At 45.1% G+C, this 22672-nt stretch overlaps 1 protein-coding gene across 1 annotated transcript in view; it reads left to right on the top strand.

The window, feature by feature from the left end:
• Window positions 1–22672, top strand: part of LOC138513804 (zinc finger protein 692-like) — a 529021-nt gene that overhangs the window by 230946 nt on the left and 275403 nt on the right. Inside the window, exon 7 of the mRNA XM_069628903.1 lies at window positions 7037–7099. Within this exon, the coding sequence (XP_069485004.1) occupies window positions 7037–7099 (63 nt within the window). The remainder of the gene's footprint in view (window positions 1–7036; window positions 7100–22672) is intronic.

Below are 22672 nucleotides of genomic sequence, written 5' to 3'. Positions count from 1 at the left end.
AAATACTAGCTTCCTTTGTTTCCAATCTATCTGAGGATTGTGATACATAAGCCATGCAATGCCTAATATTAACTGGAAATCGGCAACTCCCTGGTTCCTTAAAGAGGTTAGTGCCTATCTGTGTCCTTGTTTTTCTCTATGAAGATTACAATTTAGGAATCTGCACCCTAGGGTTACCAAAGTGCTTTTCTGATGGAAAGTTGAAAAAACTGAAAGCCAGGTAGGCAACATTTTATTTTATGAATGAGATGATTAAATATTATTTAAATGGATTGCTTTTCTCCCGTCCTATCATGATGAGGAATCTGCAGGAGAAGAATCCATAGAAAGAACCTTACGGTAAGTAATTTTTCCTTTCTGCTTCCGAAAGAGAGATTTCTCTCTATTATTAAAAATGTATTCTGAGACTCCAACTTCCCATACCTGAAATTCTATCACCAAGGGCGTTCAACCCACGGCGCACTAGGACCATAACAATGGTGAAAGGTGCTATATAAATGACAATTGCATTACATTACATTGATGTTAAGGAACCCACCCCTCTTCAATTTGTTGCTATTATTTGATTCCTCTTCTGACTTTTAAAATTAATTAAAGCCTTTTTGCTTTTCATCCCTTGATTGGCTCATCTGTTTTGGGGGCACTAGTCAATCACTTAGGCTACTTGCACAGGGGGATTCTGTCTCCCTTTGCAAGATTCCTTGTTGTTTATAAGGTGCACCCATCACCTTACAGAGAGGTGTGGCTGCAGTACTTTGTATCCCTTTTACTTTTAGAACATTTCTATGACTTTTAAGATGTGTCCAAGATGGGCTCGTGGCAGCAGATATTTTTCTTGTTTTTCATTTTTCATGTGGGCTCCTTTGCATTTTTACGGTATAATGCCTTTTTGAGTACCATGTACTCAATGGCCTGTGTTATGAGTTTTTGCCCTGTCCTTTGGCCCTCTTCATCTCTCAGGTCAAGAAATGCTATATATAGAAATCCCTCCCCTGGCAAAGCGTAGGTCTTCTGTGCAAAGCGGCAGTGGTGAGCAACTGGCTGGATGTGTGGGCTGGGACTGTGTGATTCCCAATCCAGACTCTGGCCAGCGGTATGGCTGTTGGTGGGCAGATGTGTGGCAAGCAGCTGTGTAGAAGTGTACAACTCTTGCCAGTTTTAATAGTAGCAATCCTTTCTATTGGGTGACTGCGGGTCAAATTTAAGATAAAATGAGTACTCCTGCAGCATACTTCTTTAAATCGTCTTTTCAGCCGAGAATACTACGAAGCGCTACAGCCCACTGAAGATGCAAGGATGACCATTTTAAAGTCTTCTGCATTGCCTCCAGCCAAGTCTGGTGTAGCCCTGCCTCTCTGGATCAGTCCCCTGCAGACTTATGTCAGTGCTTCAATCCTTTGGCTGGTAGGACCAAACAGTAAAGATTACTGCATGCTGATCCTGCCCTGTGGAGCCTAGAAGTGTTCTGTAACCGTCCTGTGGGCCGACAAGTTCAGTCTATGCTGCCTGTCTTGTATAGTTCCCTGTTCCGAGTTTCGTCTTGGAACTCTGCAGTCTCCAGTTTGTGGCCTAACGACACTCCTCTTTCAGCTGCGGCTCTCCTTCTTGAAGAGAGTCCTTCGTGGAGCAATTTATTTTGTCTACACCAACTGGGTCACTTGCCACTGCTTGAGCAGTGTTCTTCACTTCTGACTGCCTCCATTGTCTCCAGCGGTGGTCTCCTGTCCTTGTGGGACTTGGGGTGGTCTGCATCTGAGTGCCTGGGTTGTCCAGCTGCACAGCATCAGGAACCGTCTGGTTGAAGTTTGGAACAGTCGCCTACCCAGACCCAACATTGCCAAAAACAACCACTGCACCCATGGCTCCTGTACCCCCTCCAGTCGAACCAATGATTGAAGTAAGTGGGCCCAGAAAATGTAGGAACCATAGGGATGGTTTCTAGCGTAATCAAAGTAAGGAGCGTGAGCCTGCATAACTGTATTTCTAAGGCTTGTGGATCTGCTTAGATCACATGCTATGCATAGGCCGACATCTAGTGATAGCCGTGGGGTATTACATTTTTTGTTTTAGAAACTCGAAAAGGGACGTGCCAGTAATACTATCTGTAGTGTGACGTCCACTGTACCCATGGTCCTTCAAGTGTCGAGGTCCCTCAGATTGTTTTTTTCAACCATCTTAGTCTGATGCATATCGCTGAGTTCCTTCTTGGCTGATGCCATTACTTAGGAAAAGTTTATAGTTGGTCTTTCTTTCTGTCCTTTCACCAACCATACACTGCAGGATCTCCGGCAACGGCTTTCGAGGACAAGACCAACCATCAACGATTCCTTTCTCAACAAACTTTGTCTGTGTCCTATCCAGGCCCTGCACAGTCAGGAAAGCGGGATGAAGTTCATATTCCATCTCACTTGGAGAATACATATTCCCCTATAATCCCTTGTATTCTACCAGGCTGCCATCTTTTTACACCATGGAAAATACTCCTTTTAAATTCTGTCCTTCCTGTAACAGGAAATTTCCATGGAAGGATTCACACCAAAAGTGTGTAACCTTTGCCTCTCTAGGGAAAAACAGTGCAACTCTTGCAAACTGTTTAGGCATAAAGTTGTAAAGGACTGCAAGACTAAACGCTGTGCCCACCATGCTGTACAGGCCGAGGCCGCCATGGACGTTGAGGGAGCCTCCAGCGATGGGAGCGTCGGTGTCCTAAGTGACACTGAGGGCGATCAGGATCCAATGGACTCCTGCGTGCGAGCCCCCGACTCCAGCAGGCAGGCTGGCGGTTCTGCTGAGGAGACACCCGGCGGCTCAAGCACCTCCACTACATGCCACAACAAGCACATCCCCCATGGCCATCAGTCGACCACGTCGTAGACGATAAATCACATGCGGTGTCCAAGGGAAGGTCCAAACATTCTCTGTCCTCTTGGCCATCGCGGCTGCGATCACCACATGACAGGCCCCCGAAACAGACGCCAAAGTCAGTTTCTGACATCGCGTCCAAATCTGGGAAGTCCTCGGGTTGCGGCGACCAGCGTCGAAAAACGTGTCGATGGCCCCTGCAAAATGCTCTTAAATGAGCAACTGAAGGCCAGCACACCGAAAATGCAAAATGCTCGATGCCCCAAACCTCAAAATCACAGGGTTCAAATAGTAGGGATCATTCTATGCCTAATGACACCCTATCATGGGCAATGCATCATAAACAGCAACCTGCTCCAAAGCCCCTACCTACACCTACACCCTCTGTGTTGCTAAGCTCCTCCCAATGGACCCCAGAACAGTTTGATAGGGTCATGAGGAGAATGTCTAGTTTTGTAAATTTCTTTGATCAATATCCAGATCAACGCCCCAACCTCCAGCCCCACCCTCAAAACGAAGCGGCTAGCAAACAGCCCGACGCCAAAAGAGCCAGTACTCGACACAACACAGACTAATACCTCGTCATATGAAGACGTAGGTCAGGACACATATAATATGGCACTCAAGGCTCACAAGACCCTGGCTCATTTACAGACCCAGAAGACCAAGGGGATCCAGGGAACTTAGACCAAAACTATTATGATGACGACGTATACATCTTCCAATCCCCAGATCATACCGACCAACTGGTGGCGGATTCCTCGGTGGACAACCAGCTGCAGTACAATGGCCTGCTCCTAAAAGCTGCAGAACACTTTAAGGAAGATACCCAGGAAGCTCAAGCCGATAAAGACTTTGTAGAGGACATCCTTGGGGATAAGAGTAATGCAGCACAGTTCATCTCTCTGCTCCAATCTGTCCAGAAGCGTATTCAACCATCTCTACTTAGCCCCAATCTGACAAAGGTGGTTAACCCACTCATCGAAAAAAATTCAGACCAGCCCCATTAGGGAACAGCTAAAGCCTGACTCTCTAGTAGTCCCCACCACAAGAAAGAGAGCAGGTACACCTCTAGCCTCTGCCGAAGCTCCTCCTGACGAGTAAGAAAATCTACACCCTGGGCAGGTAAGTAGCTTCCTCGGCTGCCTCTCAAATAAGAATAGCGAACAACATTACACTGTTATCCAGCTACAATTGCTACAGGTGGCACAAGGTCACACAACAAATAGACTTGGTTCCAGAGCCCCTAAAGACACAGCTTTTGTATTTGTATTTGGTGATTTATATAGCGCATATCCCGAACAGGCACCTGGTAAAAAAGAAATGCATTTAGGCTCAGGTGATAGTCACCAAGGAAAATTTCCAGAATAAGCTGCTGTGTCTTAAACAAACAGATACTTTCTCAATTTTTTCCTGAACTCCACCAAAGATTTAGCATTGCAGAGTTCATATGGTAGGGCATTCCAGGCCTTAGGCCCTGCTTTGGAAAAGAGTCTGTCACCCCAAGCAACAGAGTTTGAGTGAGGGACCACCAACAGTTTTTTCTTAGATGAACATAACAGCGTTCAGGTTGATAAGCCGAGATTTTTGACCCCAGATATCTCGGGGCTGTACCTTGGATGCTTCTAAAAGTCAGACAGAGGGTTTTGAACAACACCCTTTGTTGTACAGGCAGCCAATGGAGTTCTCTCTGAAATTGTGAAATATGAGAACGTCTGGGCATGGAGAAAATCAGCCTAACGGCTGAGTTTTGAGCAACCTGTAAGCGCTGCATTTGTTTCTTAGGAATACCCATAAGTAGTGCGTTACAATAGTCGAGCCTTGAATTTACCAAGGCACCGACCACCATGGGACAATCTTTAGATGGAATCAGCGGTAACAGCGGTTTTAACAGTCTGAGTTGATAATATACAGATTTAACTGTAGTATTTATCTGTTGGTTGCAAATGAGGTCTACCTGCCAAGTGAAACTAAGGTTTTTAACTTTTGAGGCAAATGATGTCTGTGTCTCAAAAAGCTCGGGACAAGGCACTTGTAACAAGGTTTTAGCCTTTTTTTTTTTTTTTACCGAACAAAATAATTTCGGTTTTATTTGGATTGAGCTTGAGCTTGTTAGCAGCCATCCAGCTCTTAATTTTACTGGCACAAGCCAATACTTTCTGTATAGCTTCTGTGGGTTCAGTCAGCCTTATGTAAGTCTGTGTGTCATCGGCATAGGCATGATAAAATAGTCCAAATTCAGCAAAAATCTTAACAAGCAGTGAATATAAATATTAAAAAGTAAAGGTGACAAAGATGATCCCTCAGGGACTCCATGTCCAACTGCCAAGAAATCTGAAATGAAGGTCCCCAATTTAACCTGTTGAAAGGAATCATTTAAAAAGGAAATAAACCACTTCCTATTGCACACTATTGCTGAAGGGAGACAAGTAGCAAGCTGCATTCTTAAAAATAACTTGAACGCAGCAGACAATGCGGGCAGAGGGTACACTTGCCAAACACCATGCATGGCACGCATTGTTTGGCAAAGCGTTCGAGGACACACTAAAAAGTGCAAAGGAGGAATATGACACCCTTAAATCCCTGGGACAGCTCACTAACAAACCCTTTGGGCAGGGAGGAGGTTCAAATACATGCCATAGAGGGCAGCACTGCCAGCGGTCCTTCAATTACAACCAGGGTGGGCAGAGTTTGTTACAGGGGCAGTCCTTCCAACAGAATTTTCAAAGGGGCAAAAGAAGGTCAAGAAGTAGGGGCAGATCCTCCCCTCAAGAGGGGGCTCCACCCCTCCTAAGCAATGACCAATCGCTACAGGTTCCCTCCAATGCCTCTCCAGTAGGAGGTCGTATTTCACAATTTATCCACGTATGGGAGGGGGTTCACGTCGGACAAGTGGGTATTTTCCACTGTGGCGGGGGGGGGCTATTGCATAGAGCTGATACAAACACCAGCCAACCACCCGCCAAGACAAAGACAAACCACAGGAAGAACAACACATCCTGTTAGAAGAAGTCAAAGCACTGCTACTAAAGGATGCCACAGAAATTGTCCCGATAAACGGGGTACTTATTCACTATACTTCCTTGTGCCAAAAATAGACAGAACGATGCCCCCTTTCCTAGACCTGCGCCCTGCGAACACCTATGTCAAGCCACACAAATTCTGCATGATGACGCTCCAGGAAGTAATCCCACTGCTAAAACAGGGGGACTACATGGCAACCTTCAACATGGAAGATGCATACTTTCATATTTCAATGTTCCCAGCGCACAGAAAATTCCTGCGCTTCAAGATAGCGAACCAACACTACCATTTTAAGGTGCTACCCTTCGGCATAGAATCTGCTCCAAGGGTATTCACCATGGTACTAGCGGTAGTGGCCACGCACCTACGCAGAGAATCGATCCCAGTGTACCCTTACATGGATGACTGGCTGATAACAGGGGAATCCCCCCCCCCCCCAAATACGCAAGCAAAATACCCAAAGAACAATCAATCTTCTGGTCCAATTGGGATTCTCAATAAACGAGAAAAAATCAATTCTCGTTCCAAGAAAAACAAAACCGTTCTTAAGAGATGTCATAAATATAGAAGAGCGTCTAGTCTTTCCGTCACACGAAAGAGTGCATAACATACTGTTGCAAATACCTCAGCTTTTACTGGGTTCCGCACGCATGGCTGCGCATGTGCCCAATACAAGAGTGGTTAGCGAAACAGTGGTCTCAGGCAAGTGGCCAGTGGGAGGGACTAGTGGTTGTTTTACTAACTCTAGTTCAAGCGTTACGCTGTTGGACAAAGGAAAATCTGTTGATGGGGAAAACCTTTTCACGATCCTACAGTGCAAGCGATTGTGACGACAGACGCATCTCTCACCGGGTGCGGATCTACGTGCAGAGGAAAAGGCACTGGAGATGGGGCTGTCAGTTGAGTGGAAGAGGTGTCTCAATCAAAGCCCAACATCCACAATCTCCCACTTGAGACTTGCAAGGTAGAAACTGTCTTGGCCGCTTTTGTTACCAACATCTTAAATAATGCAATGAAACAATATAGAGATTACACCTGGAAATACACCTTTACAACGATTGAGGATGTTTCATATCTGAAGGTCCTATAATTCATCAATAGGTTATTCCTGACAAGTTCTGTCCATTTTTAATTATCTGTTTCTTTACAGTGATCAGCAACATCTCAGACATGCTGATGAGGACATGCCACAGATTGTAAGGAAGAGGATACGGTGAGTCCCCAAGTGTTAATAATCTCAAGCAGCACTCATTGCCAGTTTGTAATGAATACTGATGTTAACTCTTTAATATATTAAATGCTGTAATTTTAAGATATGAACAGGCACATTATTTGGGGAAATCAAAAAATGTTTGTCATACTTTATTCTGAAATTAATGAGTTCACAGTTACACATTATACATTTGCGATCTTGACATTTCACTCCAAGTACAAGGGAATATTTGGGATCTGCGAGGTATGTGATGAATCCTGTGGAGTCCTCACAAAGACCCTACCTAAAGTCTCATCCCAGGTGCCATGGGGAAGGCAGTTTCTACCTGATCCCGACCCTTGTTGTGGTATTAGCCGGAAGGATTACCTGGGAGGAGGAGGTCCCTAGGGGATCAGGCTCCTACATTGGGAGGAATGCAGTATTTGTCTTCCTAAGAGGAGGAAGTGTCCGTGATGCCGGAATATGTTATGCTTGCTGTCGGAGGAAGCTTTTCTTTTCCAAAGCTAACTATCCTGATTGGGGTGGAAACTGTCATAACCAATCATTTATTGGAAGTAAGAATTCCCCCTCCTAAAATCATTCACATTTATGGAGATGAAAGTTCCTATGATCAACAGGGGAATGTTAAATATGAATCTTCAAACATTAACATCTGATTCTGAAAACCTTAATTGCCCTGTAAAGCCAAACCACTCCTTAAATCCTTATAAACCCGATTAGGAAATGTAAGTAAGGATGGAAATGAAGTTGATAACAATATTCCCTAAGAAATGGAAACATTGGTGCCTTCAAGCCACACAATGTCCTAAGTATTTGGACAAAGAAGAGGGACGCAGAGGCACTGGACTGTATGTTGCAGTCTAATAGGGTTACTGACCCACATCTGACAAAGACTAGAAGGCATAAAAGGCCTTCTCAGTGGCAGGTGGAGTGATTTCAGTAACTCCACATTGCATATGCAGCTGAAGGAGAGTAGAGATGCTGGAGCCACTCTCGTTTGCCGAACGGATGCTGGTTCTGAGAGGGTCTTTACCTTGGGGTCAGAACAACTGCCAACAACAAGAGAAGGCAATAATACTAGAAGCCAATATAAACAATGATTGCCAAAAGTGGACAATGGCAAAGCAAGTTAAAAAGAACCAACATTACCCAAGCCAAGAAAGGGCAATTAAGAAGCAAGTTGTTTATAGACCCTATTGTCAGAGGGAGAAAGAAGCAATAGGCGGAACTGACCCAAATAAGCATCACCTAAGCCAAAGAAGAGCAAAAGTGAGAAAAAGCCATTATCGGTACTTGGTCAATACAAGAGTGGGAAATTGAGAGTGGCAGGAAAGCTACCATTCTCACAGAAGGTATTCAGGAGGAGACAAGCATAACCTGCATTGCATGTGGCAATCAAAAGTGTGGCACAAACCGCACCAATCTGTTTCATGTTTTCCCAGAAGAAGTAGTCAAAACTGATGTTGTAGAAAGTCAAAAGACTTTATAAGTTGTTTGAAGTAAACTATGCCACAGAAGTACTTGTTGTAGTGTTTTTAGTTTGATTAGTCCTGGCAGGTGAATATAGCAGGGCGGGGACCTTGTAGTTGTAGACCTGGCAGGTGAGTGGACTAGGTGAAAATTATTAAAGTAATGTTGTGTGGTTAAAAGTGTTGAAGACGAAGAAGCGGCAAGGTCACTAAACTACATTGTGAATTGTTGTGGAATCAGCCTGACAATTCAGTATTGCTGATGCAAATATTTTGTAACTCTTGGGGAATCATCCTGGCAGAAGCATTCTTGTTGATACTGATGAACTGTGGAAGTACACATATTTTCTGAGAAGCTGTTATATGGAACTCTCTGCCACCAGTGAAGAGATGAGTTGTATTTTTTGAACTGTTGGTCAAGTCGAAGTGAGAGTCTTACTGGAGCAAAAGGAACTTTTTTGGAGCTTTGTTATAAGACGGAACTTCCTTATTTTGAACTGTTGATTGAAAATTCTGTTTGAATCTGGGGAAGGGGAAATCACCCTGGTTACAAATAGAAACAGTTATCAGGTTTTGGACATAACTGTTATTTCTTTTATATTTAAATTGCCATACATTACCTTGTAAAGTTTGTTGTATGTACATGCATGAGGATCAGATTACTTTTGTAAGAGTGTTTTGATAGGCAGGGAAATCCTCGTTAGGGTAGGGATAGTGAGGCGTTTATCAAACCCTTTTGAGTTGATACAATGGCATCGCATGAAAAACCTTCACAAAGTTGTCCGCCTCACATTTATGTCCTCTCACAGGTAGCATTAAGGCAATATCCATATCTCAGTTGTTCCACGTGGGTATTTACAAGAAATTGTGGTTCTGTATGAGCAATGTCCCATCCACTTGAACAGATGATTGAATGCTGTTATAAGGTTGAAAGTTCAGATATGGGCCTCTGTTGATTTACATTTTCCCTGACTTTTTACTCCACTTTTCCCTGTTGGTTGGTGGCTGATTGCCTAATTGTATTTGGGATATGGGCTGTACCCCAGGTTTGGCTCTGCAATGCACCCTGTTAAAATCCTGTATAATGTTCCTCAGTCAGACAGGGTTTCCTACATGTGGACGAATGTGAAATGCATGAAAATATACAAGGGGCACGCCTCATCTGATCTGAATGTAAGCAAGGAAACCAGCTTTGCATGAGAGGGATGGATGACGCAGATTTCCTTACCGTGCCTTGTTGGTCGGTCAGCTTGGAATTTGCCTGCCAAATACTAGCGTGAACCTGCATCCTGGGCTTTGACTGGGAATAAGCATCCCAAGTCAGAGCTTCAGATTAGAACCATAAAGTTTGAATGTGACAGGCGCCTAGTGATCGGGTGGCCATGAAAATGTTTAAATTGATGCATCTGTAAGATTGGAGACTTAGTTTTTCCACCTCAGTTGGCAATCTCCTATAAAGAGGTTGTGCACCATTTCTTGGTTCCCTAATTGGTCGAATCCCTGAAGCATGACGAGGGGATGCCTCAACCAAAGCACTGTTGAACAGCTCTGCTGGATTTGCAGCCTATCCAAGACAATTACTTTTGGTCAAGGTCTACCAGTAGCTATTATGGATACCAGAGCTCCTGAAGAAGACAAGGACCCTACAGTGATGCCTTTTTCCCTTGACTCAATGGGACCAAACAAGTCACCTGCTTCATCGACTCCCTGACCTCCGAGACTCTGCATTGTATGATCCTGCACAGAAACTGGGTCCAGGACAATGAGACTCCAGAGGATTGGTAACCGGATTGATCAGCAGGTCTCTGGTTACCTGGCAAACTGATTACACATGTGAGATATTTGGTCTACAAAAGAACCTTGGCAGCTGTGAAAGGTATATTAGTTTACCTGTTGCTGGATCATGGTTGACTGTCCCACTGCCAGAACCAGTGCTCCCCAGCAGCAGCAGCAGACTCTTATTCCTTTGTACGTCCTTCTCTGCAGCCCTCTACTTCCTGCAGCATCTGTGGACCCTCAGTCACTAAAACCGCTACCAGAATCCAAAGGACTTAAAGCATTTCCCCTCTGGCTGCGAAGATCTGTGGAGAGCTGGAAACGGACAGAAACGAATAAAACCTTCCAACTGCAAAGTTGCCGTAGGCTTACGTTGACGTATATTTCACATTAGAGCAAATCCTGCATCAAGACCACTATTCCATGCAACAGCTGCAGGCTTTATTTCTCATTAGAAATAATGGGCGTGGCTAAGGGAAAGCGCATCCTGAGACTTGCAAAAATCCAACCGCCTGGAATATTGACAATATTGAACATTCTATTACAGTTTGCACCGTTTGCGATAAACCATTAGTCATGTACTTTTTTACATTATGCATACCCAGATGTTCTCCCCCCCAACAGACTTCTAAATGTTAAATTACCTGCCAAGTCTACATACAAGTTATTTTTAACTTGTAACAGTAGATAGAGTACATATAGACCTGCAACCTTGTGTACGCACTCATTTATTTCAACCGTTAGTTTTTGATACTATATTTCTGTTGCTCCACATGTCCTGTGGAAAAGTGTACCTCTGTCTTTTGGGCCTATATATACCCTAGGTTGACTAAGGAAACTTGGAAAATGCAGCTATCCTGATGGGATCCTGGTAAAGATCTAGGTGCTTGGAACAGAAGCAGATTGATCCTGCGGTTCTTCACAGATTTCAGGAACCAACTCTTGCAGAAAATAAAGCCTGCACATGGTTACCAAATCAAATGTAGCCGTGTAAGCAGGAACAGATTCAGACCACAGGGGAGAGTGCACTGGTCACTCTGAAGATGAGTGGGGTGGACAAGCTCTGCAAAAGATCGAATTCACTGAGGTGGCTCTGGCATCGTCAGTCCTGCAACAGGGAAGTCCGGAGGATCTTCCTAGCGCTCAGGTCCGACTTAAAAGCAACACAAACAATCTGGTGTTCCTCTCCCTGGCTCTTCGGTTCCAGCAGAAACTGCAGTGGAAATGCAACCAGCTTTGAGAAGATGTCTAGATGGGCTTACTTTGGAGTTGATTGGTCCCACCAACTCAAGGGGAGAAGTCGTCCTTGCAGGGCTTCACTAATCGAGGTGAATTCGGAGTTTCTGCAGAGCAGCAGGGCTTCACCGGGCAAACCAACGGTCCAGGAGTTGCAGCAGGCGTCTCCTCCAAGTTCTTCTTCGGATTCCCTTGGCCAGTGGTCGATTTCGCCTTCCAAGCCAAAAAGCCTCACCTTATTATGCATGCTTCTCCCATTCATTCCAGCCTAGCTGTCAATCACACTGCAGGGTGGATGTCCTTGCCGGATAGCCAGCCGGCCAATCACCTTTTGGGTGCATTCCTGTAACCAAGGGGATTAGGCACAGGGAGTTTCGGGCACCTCCCTCACATCCAGCCCCTGCCAGACATACTGGAGCCAGAGACGGGCTTCACTCGTGAATCCTGCCAAAGACAAAATGAACAAAGAGAAGGCATTTAAACCTTTGGGAAATCTGAGAGACTTCCCTGTGTCACTGCACTGTAGGTGCTGTGTGAGACAATGCAAAGATGATGCCTATGGAGTTTTGTCAGACTCCAAAGTAAAAAGAAAAACAGAGAATAAATCACATTCAAATTATATGAGAGATCTAAAGTCCAGCAAAAGACCTGGTGTTTTCTAAGGTAGAAGGGAATTACCACATTTTTGAGAATTCTTCCCAACACTCGTCCTCCCTCCTCCCCAGACTAAGGGACAGGAGGATTTAATTCACCCCTGGATGAATCTCCTTACTCCAGTCGGTCATACTTTCTGGAGATACCATCAGCATTTTGGTGATTACATCCTGACCTATGTTCTATAGTAAAATCAAACCCCGGAAGGATGATTGACAATCTTAACAATTTAGGATTCTCCCCCTTCATCTGCGTTAACCATCTCAAGTGTTGGTGGTCTGTTTGAATTACAAAAGTAGATCCATACAAGTATGGTTTAAACCTCTTCAAAGACCACACAATGGCAAAATTCATGTTCTATGTTTGCCCACCTTGTTTCTCGGTCCTTCAGTTTCCTACTGATGAAGCAGATAGGGTGTTCCCTGTCTTTCTCATACAGCTGACTCAGAACTGCACCTATATCTGTATTGGAAGCATCCGTTTGTACAATAAAGGATTGGTTGTAGTCAGGAGCTCTTAAGACTGGAGCGTGACAAAGGGCTTTCTTAAGTTCTTCAAATGCCTTAGTGCACTCCTCTTTCCACCTGACCTTCTTGGGGAATATGGGTGAGGAGATCTCATTCAAGAGAGAAGCTATGGTCACATAGTTCTCAATGAAGTTCCGATAATAACCAGTGAGACCTAAAAAGGCTCGCACTTGGGTTTGAGTAGTAGAGGTGGCCCAGTCTTGTACAGCTTGTACCTTGCTAGGCAATGGTCTTATTTCACCTCCTCCTACCTCATGTCCAAGGTATACCACTTTACTCTGTGACTTATTTGACATTTGCTTGACTTTATGGTCGGTTGGGCCTGCTCAAGAGCCTGCAATACATATCCTAGGTGTCAATATGCTCCTACCAAGTAGGGCTGAACACTGCAATGTCATCCAAGTATGCCATGCAGAAGCCCTCGCTCCCATTCAGAACATGATTTACCATCCTTTGAATGTAGCAGGTGCATTATTTAGTCTAAAAGGCATAACCTTAAACAGGTAGAGGCCTCCTGGGGTGGAAAATGCAGTTTTCTCCTTGGCATGGTCTGTCAGAGCGATTTGCTAATAGCCTGAGGTTAGGTCAAATGTACTGAGGTACTTGGCTGAACCAAGTCTATCCACCAATTCATCTGTCCTGGGTAAAGGATGGGCATCAGTCGTGGTGACTACATTAAGAGCGCTATAGTCCACACAGAATCTCAACTCCTTGGATCCTGCCTTTGGTACTAGTACAACAGGACTAGCCCATGGACTGGTAGATGGCTCTATTACCCCGAGATCAAGCATCTCTCTAACTTTATGTGGGTTCTTACATGGTCTGACATTCTGTACCCCAAGCTTTTGACAGGTAGACAGTCACCAGTGAGAATATCCTGCTGGCCCCAAGGGGCCAACCCTGGTGTCAATGAAAAAAAAGGGAGGCAAACTGATTTAACAGAATTTCGCACTCCTCCTGTTTGTCCAAAGTCAGATCAGAAGAGAGATTAACTAAGGCTGTCCTCTCAGAAGTTCAGGCAGAGGTTCAATGTCCTCCTCCTCTTGATCAGATGCTAAGGGCAAAGCTCCCATTTCTGGTCTGGATACATATGCCTTTTGAGGGTTGGTGTGAAAGACCCTGGGGCCTCCCTGTGATTGCCCAAGTCCACCAAATAATTGACCTCTCCTAGTTTTCCCACAACCTTGAAGGGTCCACTCCCATTTGTCCTGTAACGCCCTCTGCCTTGTAGGTACCATAACTAAAACTAGCTGGACTTGTATAAACTCAACCATGTTGGCCTTCTTGTCATGCCAATGTTTGACCAGAGCCTGACATGCTTTCAAGTTTTTGAAGCTGCTGTCATCATGTGTGTCATTCTCCTTCGGTGACCTTCAGAGACCTAACACAAAGTCAGTGACTCTCACTGGTTTGTGGGAAGGAGCACTCTTCAACCCCTCCTTGATTAAGGCCAATGGACCTCTAACCGGATGACCATAGAGAAGCTCAAAGGGGCTGAAGCCAATCCCTTCTTGGGGGACTTCTCTATAATCAAAGAGAAGGCATGGCAGTAGAAGGTCCCACTTTCTTCTAACGGTTCTTTTAAAGTACCCATCATGCTCTTCATAGTCCTGTTAAACCTCTCCACCAGCCCATTGGTTTGGGGATGGTAGGTTATTGAGAACTTGTAGGTCACTCCACAGTTTTTCCACATAAAATGGGTGCCCCTGCCTGAGATAACGTCTTTAGGAAAAAGTACCCTAGTAGAAATGCCAAGTAGGGCCTTAGCCACTGCCTCAACAGTAACAGTTCTCATAGGTATTGCTTCAGGATACCTGGTAGCATGTTCTATCACATCCAATATAAATCAGTTGCCTGAAGATGTGGGAAGGTCTAGGGGACCAACAATGTCAATCCCTACCCCCTCAAAGGGGCTCCCATCACTGGCTCCACTCTTGCCAGAAGTCTGACAAGTGTGGCAGCGTCTACAGACTTTATCTACATCAGACCCCGTCTTAGGCCAGTAGAAATAAAGAGAAATCCTTTCCTTGGTCTTCTTAAAGCTTAAGTGACCAGCTAAAGGAATCTCATGGGCTAACTGTAGAAACTGGGGTCTCACCTCCTGAGGCACTACAAGTCTTCTGTAGTCCCCTGGGGTAGACTCTAAAGGCTCACTGTAAAGGAGGCCATCCTCACAGTACAGCCTATGCTTCCCTGGTTCTTCCAACTGGGAAGCTTACTGTTCAAGAGTAGGACACTCCCTTTGACCACTGATGAAGTCTGCCCTACAGGGGCCACCTTCTGCAAGCAAAGTCTGCAGCTCCGGATGGTTTTTAGGATCCAGATGTCCCACGGGGAAAGGTCTTCTTCCAGTTCTTTTTCACCAGTAACTATTTCACCATACTCTGGTTGGTCCTCCCACTCAGCCTCAGCTGGTGGAGGGGTCAAAGGTGTGACCTTGGACTGTCCTCTCAGGGATGTCCTTGTTTTGTGCACAGGGGTGATGCTTTTCTTTCTTCCTGAGCATCCATGGATCTCTCTATGGCCTTCGACAGGGTATTAATATATCTGTATGAAGGCTTTTCTATACAGGTGAGGTTAAACAACCAGGGCTTATTATCACGTCCTATCCCTATTGAAAATTGTCTTAGGCGGCAGGGTTGAATATTTGCTTCCTGAGAATTTAACATCTGTGTTGCGGATGTTGCTATTCCTTTAGCTACTGCCTCTTTTGTACCGCTGCTAATAGGAATGGTAAACAGGTCTTGGGTAGCCTATGCGGATGATTTCCTACTAATCGACCAAACTCCCATAGGTCTACAGCGTTTACTTACCGCCTTCGATCAATCTATGAAATCTAATAATCTGATGGTTAACCCGCAGGAATCAATGTTAATAATACTGAGTAAAAAAAAAAAACAAGATGCTTCTTTTAAGTGGTCTCTAGGCAACTGCAGATTGCAAAATAGATATTCCATGGTATACTTGGGTAATCCAATTATATCTAAATACACGAAGGCCTTTTATAGAAATTATGTGAAAGATAAGGCACATTCTTTAGTCAGACAGATGAAAAAACTAGACGTGAAATACGGAACATGTTCTGCTCTGCCAGTAAGGAAGTTCTATTTGGCAAAAGTAATACCTAAACTGTGCTATGGATTAGAATTCTTTCCTACTTGGATGTTGTCAGAAATGAGCTTAATGGAAGCCATATTATGGCGTTCTGTCTTCTATTTTCTCCCAAAATGTGTCTCGCTTTGTGCAATTAGATCTGAAATGAGCCCTAAATCGCTGCAAAGCATAGTTATTTGGCGTAGACTATAATTTCCTGTATAAACGAAGAAAGATCAGCAGACACTTATCTATGCTGTTTTCCTGATAAGAGGACAGGAAATAAGTTTGAGATTTAGAATGAATGTTACCAACCCGTGAAATTTTACACATTCGAGACAGTACTTTAGAACCTGATCGACATGTCGTTTTTGCAAATGTGGTACTGAGATTGAGGCATTGATACATCTGGTAATATACTGTCCAGAGCTAGGAATGCAGTGCACTGGAGTTTTTAGCAAATTTGTCAATGTCTTAGATTGGGTCTTTTTAGTAAATGTATGGTTCAAGATACTTCATGGCAAGTCGACCTCACTTAAATTGATTTTAGTTAGATTCTTAACAGATATTTGTAAACTATTTTAAATGAGAAAAAAAATATACAAGGCCCATCTATGAGGATTGTCATCGGAGAAGAAGTCCATGTCTAATTGGAGAAAGTTGTACTATATTTGCTCTAGCAATTGAAAGAGAATATGAAATGTAGATTTGTATTATGAATATAATTCATGAATTTTTAAAGATGTTAAATTGGTGTTTGTAGTTGTAGCTGAATACTGTACTATGAATGAAATGATGAATTGGTATATGTTATATTTTAAAGATGTTAAATTGATGTATGTAGTTGTAATTGAATAATAAGCCCATTGCCAATTATTGATATTCCATTCTCAAGAATTGGTATGGATATTGTAGGATCCTTGGAGAGATCAAAATCATTTTGGTAATCGTGTCCTATGTGACGCGATATCCATAAGCTTTTCCCCCAAGAGCTCATTCCATCCAGCCAATCCTGAAACCCCTGCTCCCCTTCTTTCCCAAAGTGGGGTTTCCAAAGGAGATATTGACCGATCAAGGCTAAACTTCAATGAGAAATCTTATAGGGGGAAGTAAAAAAATGGTTGCATGTCACCACTTTGAGGACATCAGTATACCACCCGCAGACAGATTGCTTTGTAGAACGATTCAACAAAACATAAGAGACCATACTTCGGAAGTTAGTGGCACAAGATGGCAGAAATTGGGATCAGATGAATCTATTGGCCTTATTTGTAGTTAGGAAAACACCCCAGGCTTCCACAAGATTCTCCCCATTATGGACGAGAACCCTGTGATGTCCTAGACATGCTGAGGGAAACCTGGGAAGAGAGAGAGGATGCCCCAATACCTTTTTCCCAAACTGCCACTAGACTTAAGAAACATATGATGGCTGTTAGATCTTTGCTTGCTACAAACCCATATGGCCAAGGCACAAGAACAACAGAAAGCCTCCTATGATGAAAAGGTTTCATTAAGATCTTTTTCCATCAGCCAGAAGGTATTAGTTTTGTGACCCAATTCAGAGAACAAACTAATAGCCAAGTTGCATGGACCATAGGAGGTATTAGAGCAAATGGGACCTTGTAACTACAACATTTCCCAACCTGATCGCTGCCTCTATCATGTTAATCTTCTAAAGGAATGGAAGGAAAATCCTTCAGAATCAAATGCCACCATTTTGTCCTGTTTATTATCTGAGGATACAGATGACACTGCCCTAATGCAATCCGACGTTAATAACAATCAAAGACAAGACCTATATGATCTTATGAGCCAGTTTACTTATGTGTTTAGAGATGAACCAGGGACAGTTAAGGGTAATTATCATCACATCTGCATTCCAGAAGGCAAAGTGTTACATTTAAAACCTTACCGACTACCTGAGTCCTGAAAAGAAACAATTATTCAGGAAGTAAAGCAGATGCTGAAGGTTAACATTATCGAGCCATCTACTAGCCCCGGTCCTCCCCTATCGTGTTAGTGGCAAAGCCTGATTGGAGTTTGAGGTTTTGCATCGACTTTAGAAAGGTTACTGCCATATCTGCCTTTGACGCTTACCCAATTGACGATCTGATTGACCGGCTGGGTAATGCCAGCTAACTTTTCACAGTAGACCCTACGAAAGGTTATTGGCAGGTCCCACTATATGGACCTGACAAAGAGAAAACTGTCTTCGCCACTTCCATAGGTCTATTTCAATTTAAGGTCTTGCCATTCGGTCTGCATGGAGCTCCCGCAACATTCCAAAGATTAATGGATAAGATTCTACAACCTAACTCAGACTTTTGCAGAGCCTATATAGACGATATTGTAATACACAGTAAAACATAAGAAGATCATTTGTACCATCTTTATACTGTCATGCGAGTACTCAGTGTTGGGAAAAGTTTGAATTCAGTACCCTCTGGGAACACTACAAACAACTATGACTACAGGTATAGGCAACCCAACCTTTGGTATAAGCCTGTAATACACAGTTTTGGTAGCATGTTGAGCAGCCAGACTTTTTTTAAGAGGGGAAATGTGAGCAGTAATGGAGTTGCACAGAGATTCACAGTTACATGTATTCAAATAAACTCTTACACTCAAGGTTTCTTGCATAAACAATTATTAACTTATCAGTTAGTCATAAAGCCTTCTTTAGAAGGGAGCAATATACTAGTAACACACAATTACACTTCAATACTGTACACTCTGAGTTTCTGAATTAGACAAGACCCTTTTGGGATGGCCCACAGACACAACCTACACTCACAGGTGACTTCAATAACAAGGGTGCTGGGGACATTAATATCTTATTGTTGGCATTCAGAACACTCTTTAAAGTTGGTAAAAGGCAAAGGTTATTTGAACGCAAGAGATCATCAATTCTTAAGAAGGGCAAATATTTTTGGATTGCAATAGAAGAGTCATTCAATTCAATAGGCTAAGCCAAAGTCAGTGTAACGCTCACCTGATTCCCGTAGAGGCGCCGGTCTTGACTGGGCGTATACCGTATCTTCAAAGGTGATGTGTAACACACGGCTGGCTCTTTGGGCTGGACCTCTGTGCACTGTATGTCTGACTCGAAGGGTAAGATGTCTGCAGATAGAAAATATGGGATTAATGAACTGGGTTATTGAATGTCTCTCTCTCTTCTTCCCTTTCTCTTCTCCTGTAGAACCCCAAAGGTTAACGCTCTCACCTTAGGTAAGTGAACGCCGTGCTCTCCATCTGCCTCGGGGCAGGGTGCTGTAACCAGTTTCTTCACTGGATAAGGGGAGCAGGCCTCTTGACTTCAGAGGACTGCTGTCCGTCGTTTACTGCTCGAACGGTAAGTTTCGAGTAATTCTAATGTCTTTAAAAGTCTTTAGTAATGATGTCTCTTGTTTTGCAGGGTTCCGGCGATGGCGGATGACGGGCTGAAGTGAGTTGAAGATGGAGCCCGTGTGATGAATAGAAGCGCCTGGAAGCACGTAAGTAAGCGCTTGTTGCCTGCTTCACGATGCGCTCTAACTGTCTTTTTATTTTGCAGGTACAAGTTCGGAGCGGCTGCAGGGTGCCGGAATACCCACTGGGTTAGATGTGGAAAGGAGTAATGGCACGTGAGTATTAAAGTTCCCCAATGTCTTTAAACGCACCTTGTTTTGTCTTTCAGATGCGGGATGCAGCGCCGAAGGCCTCCGGAGCGTGCGAAGAGTTGGTAAGCTTTTGTCTTTCAGATGCCGGAATGCAGTGCGAAGACCTCCGGAGCGCACGAAGAGTAGGTAAACCTTTGTCTTTCAGATGCCGGAATGCAGCGCGAGGCGTTGGTGACAGCCGATGGACCAGGTAAGTGAAGCGCTGTCACTGAAGACCGTAATGCTAACCTGTTCTTTCTTGTCTTTATAGGTGTTGCTGAAGACTGGATTCAGGATGGTAAGCCTTTTTCCTTAGGCCCAGGATCAGATGCAGAAGACACGATGAGCGTTCTGCTGCAGAGGATGCAGAATAACGCAAAGCAAGATTCATCCATCGGGTGTGGTTTAAATAGCCTCCTGTAGTGCTTAGGTGTCTCCTTCCACAGCCACGCCTAGGTAAGAAAAGAGTTCCTGCTTTCCAGAAGAGTTCCAGTGTTCTGAACCTAGGAAGTGGCTCCTGCCCCACCCAACAGGAAAAGTAGTTCCAAACAGAAGAGGATCAGAGGCTCAACTGGCAGGCAAGTAAGCAGCATGGTCTGCTGCAGGTAAGTCCACCCAAGCATTATGAGCCCGGCGCTTCCAGCGCGGGACTGGGCATATTTATGAGCCTGGTGCCACTGGCGCCAGGACTGGGTCCAAAAGGTCCCAATTGGGACTGGTTGGCACTCGGAACCTGGGTTATGGATCTGCTTCCAAGGGAGTAGAGAAAACCCTGACCTTTTGGAAGCAGAGATCATGACAGTCAGTGGGCAAAAGTCTTTGTATAGGATGCAGCACTCCAGGAAAGTAAATGGAAAAGTCTTTGCACAAGTTCTTAAGAGTCTTTGATTAAAAAGAAGAATCGAATGTAGGGCCACAGGCTGATTATACTTGTGAGTTGCAGAGGTTACAAGCACTTCCACAGGAAGAGGTAAGTTCTCTTAGACTTGTTTTACAGTACCTTTGTAAAGAAGAAAAGATGCAGCTGATGACTTCTGTTCCTGTGCAGTTCTGCAGATCTCCCTGTTCCTGGGCCTCAGTCGTGGGGACAAGAGGGAGGACGTCGTGGGACTACTGCACTGCACTGGGACTGTCAAAACTGGCAACCGGCAAACTTCACTTTCTGACTTTCTGTGGCTGTTTTGCGTTTCAGCTCCTTGCGGTACAGCAAATAGCAATAAGCATGGATCTTGGCTGTGAAGGTGGACTGTCCTTGCTTCTGGGGTCCCTCACTCTGCTGAGGGGGTTCAGGCTTGGTCAGTCCTGCTTGGTGGGAGTCCGGAGGATCTTCCAAAAGCTTTAGGCCAACTCAAAAGTCAAATCTTTGGGCATTATTGTGGACCGGAACCTGAATGAGGTCACAAATCAGTAGCCTAGTCTCTATTTCCACCTATTATATTAAATTGCTCTCCACAGTTGGGCCATGCATCTCGCAAAAGAACGTTGACACAATTGCTTGTGCTATAATCAGTTATAAAATCGATTACTATTGCAGCTTGTTAATTGGCAGCATGCAAGCAGTGCTTAACCTCCTTCAGGTGACCCAAAACAGTGCTGTAAGGATGGTCACCGGGCCGAAATGGAGCAATGTATTAAAGAGCAAAAATGAGCAAGGTCATGGGATACCTGGCTGATGAACGAAGGGTGAACACACACCTATGTCAGATTTTTAATAAAACTGCAGTTGACGTGATTGTAGATACACTTAACTAGGAGTTACACAAGATACAACAGTATTTCCACATTTTTAAGGTATAGTAACCAGTTTGTAAGTGACAAATTTCAAATATTTGTAGCGTCTTTCCAATGCTTACACATCCACTGAGGGGTCCTTGGGAAGGAGACCAGTGGATTTAGTGAGGTGATAGCATGTAATAATCAGCACATATACATCAAAACAATGTAGGGTTGGGGGGTGTTGTTGAGCAGCCGACAAAATGGCTGCCTAGCTTAACAGCTCTGTGCACTGACGCACTATATCTGTTAGCATCTGCGGCATTCTACACCATCCTGCATTGGCATCAGTCCCCCTGCACTGCTGATATATTGGGCTACCTGCGTGTGCAATCTGAATCCAAATCGGTGCACTGGGGCCATCTCTCGGCCCATCTTGTCTTCCCCCTGGGGCTGGGCTGGCCCTGTCACCATTGTTGGCGAGGGGGCACGTGGTAGGTTGCTGGGAGCCGCCCCCTGCATGGACGGAGACTCCTGCCGGGCCACTCACATCGGAGCTGGGACCGAGCGCCTGCCACTGCTGCTTGCCGGCTAATTTATCCGCCTTCCTGCTGGGGACCTGCACCTGGGAGCAGTGTTGTCCAGTCCCGGACCGTGGCTGCTCGCACTCCTGCAGGCGACCGGATACCCGTGTTTGGGCCGGCGTCGGAAGACTGAGCGGCCGTGGACCCGCCCTGGTTCGCGGTGGCCTGCCTTCTGCTCGCCTGCTCCGGGCTGCTCCTTCCTCCCGACGGGCACGTCTCCGATTCCTGGTAGAGGCTGAGCGAGCGGGAGCGGGACGCGGCCACCCAGGCCCTTCTAAGCCCTCCCTCGCTGCCCGCAAGATCCCCGCGGGCCCCCTGGGGGCCACCTACACTCGTGAGGCCGATCGGGCCGAACACTCATCAGGTGAGGAGGTTGTGGGGGGGTGTGCACACAGAGGGCCCTCGCCACCCCCCCATACTGCATCTTCGCCTTCCTACGGCGTCTGGCCCTCATGAATCACGGGCCCTGAACACTATCATCCACGTTGTGCCGTGTATGCTGCGGCAGTGGTGTAGAGCCAGCTGGGTTGCTATCTCTCCTGGCTTGCCTGTCATGGCCATTTGACACACTTACCACCACCATTGGCGACCTACATCAGAGGAGCGTGGGGCCCCTGCGGCGTCTGGCCCCCATGACCCACGGGCCCTGAACACTCTCATCCAAGTTGTGCCGTGTTTGCTGCGGCAGTGGTATAGGGCCAGCTGGCCTGCTGTCTCTCCTGGCTTGCCTGCTATGGCCATTTGATATACTTACCACCACCATTGTCAACCTACATCCGAGGAGCTGTGTGGCCCCATTGCCAACTGCACTGATAGAACTCATCTACCCTTTGGAAAACCCCTCTAAGCACTAGCAACCTGCCTTATCTTCTGCAACTTACCT

This window comes from Ambystoma mexicanum, chromosome 12, assembly GCF_040938575.1.
Source record: "Ambystoma mexicanum isolate Mex_15411 chromosome 12, UKY_AmexF1_1, whole genome shotgun sequence".
In the NCBI taxonomy this organism is placed as follows: domain Eukaryota; kingdom Metazoa; phylum Chordata; class Amphibia; order Caudata; family Ambystomatidae; genus Ambystoma; species Ambystoma mexicanum.
This window is presented reverse-complemented; position numbering and strand designations above follow the sequence as displayed.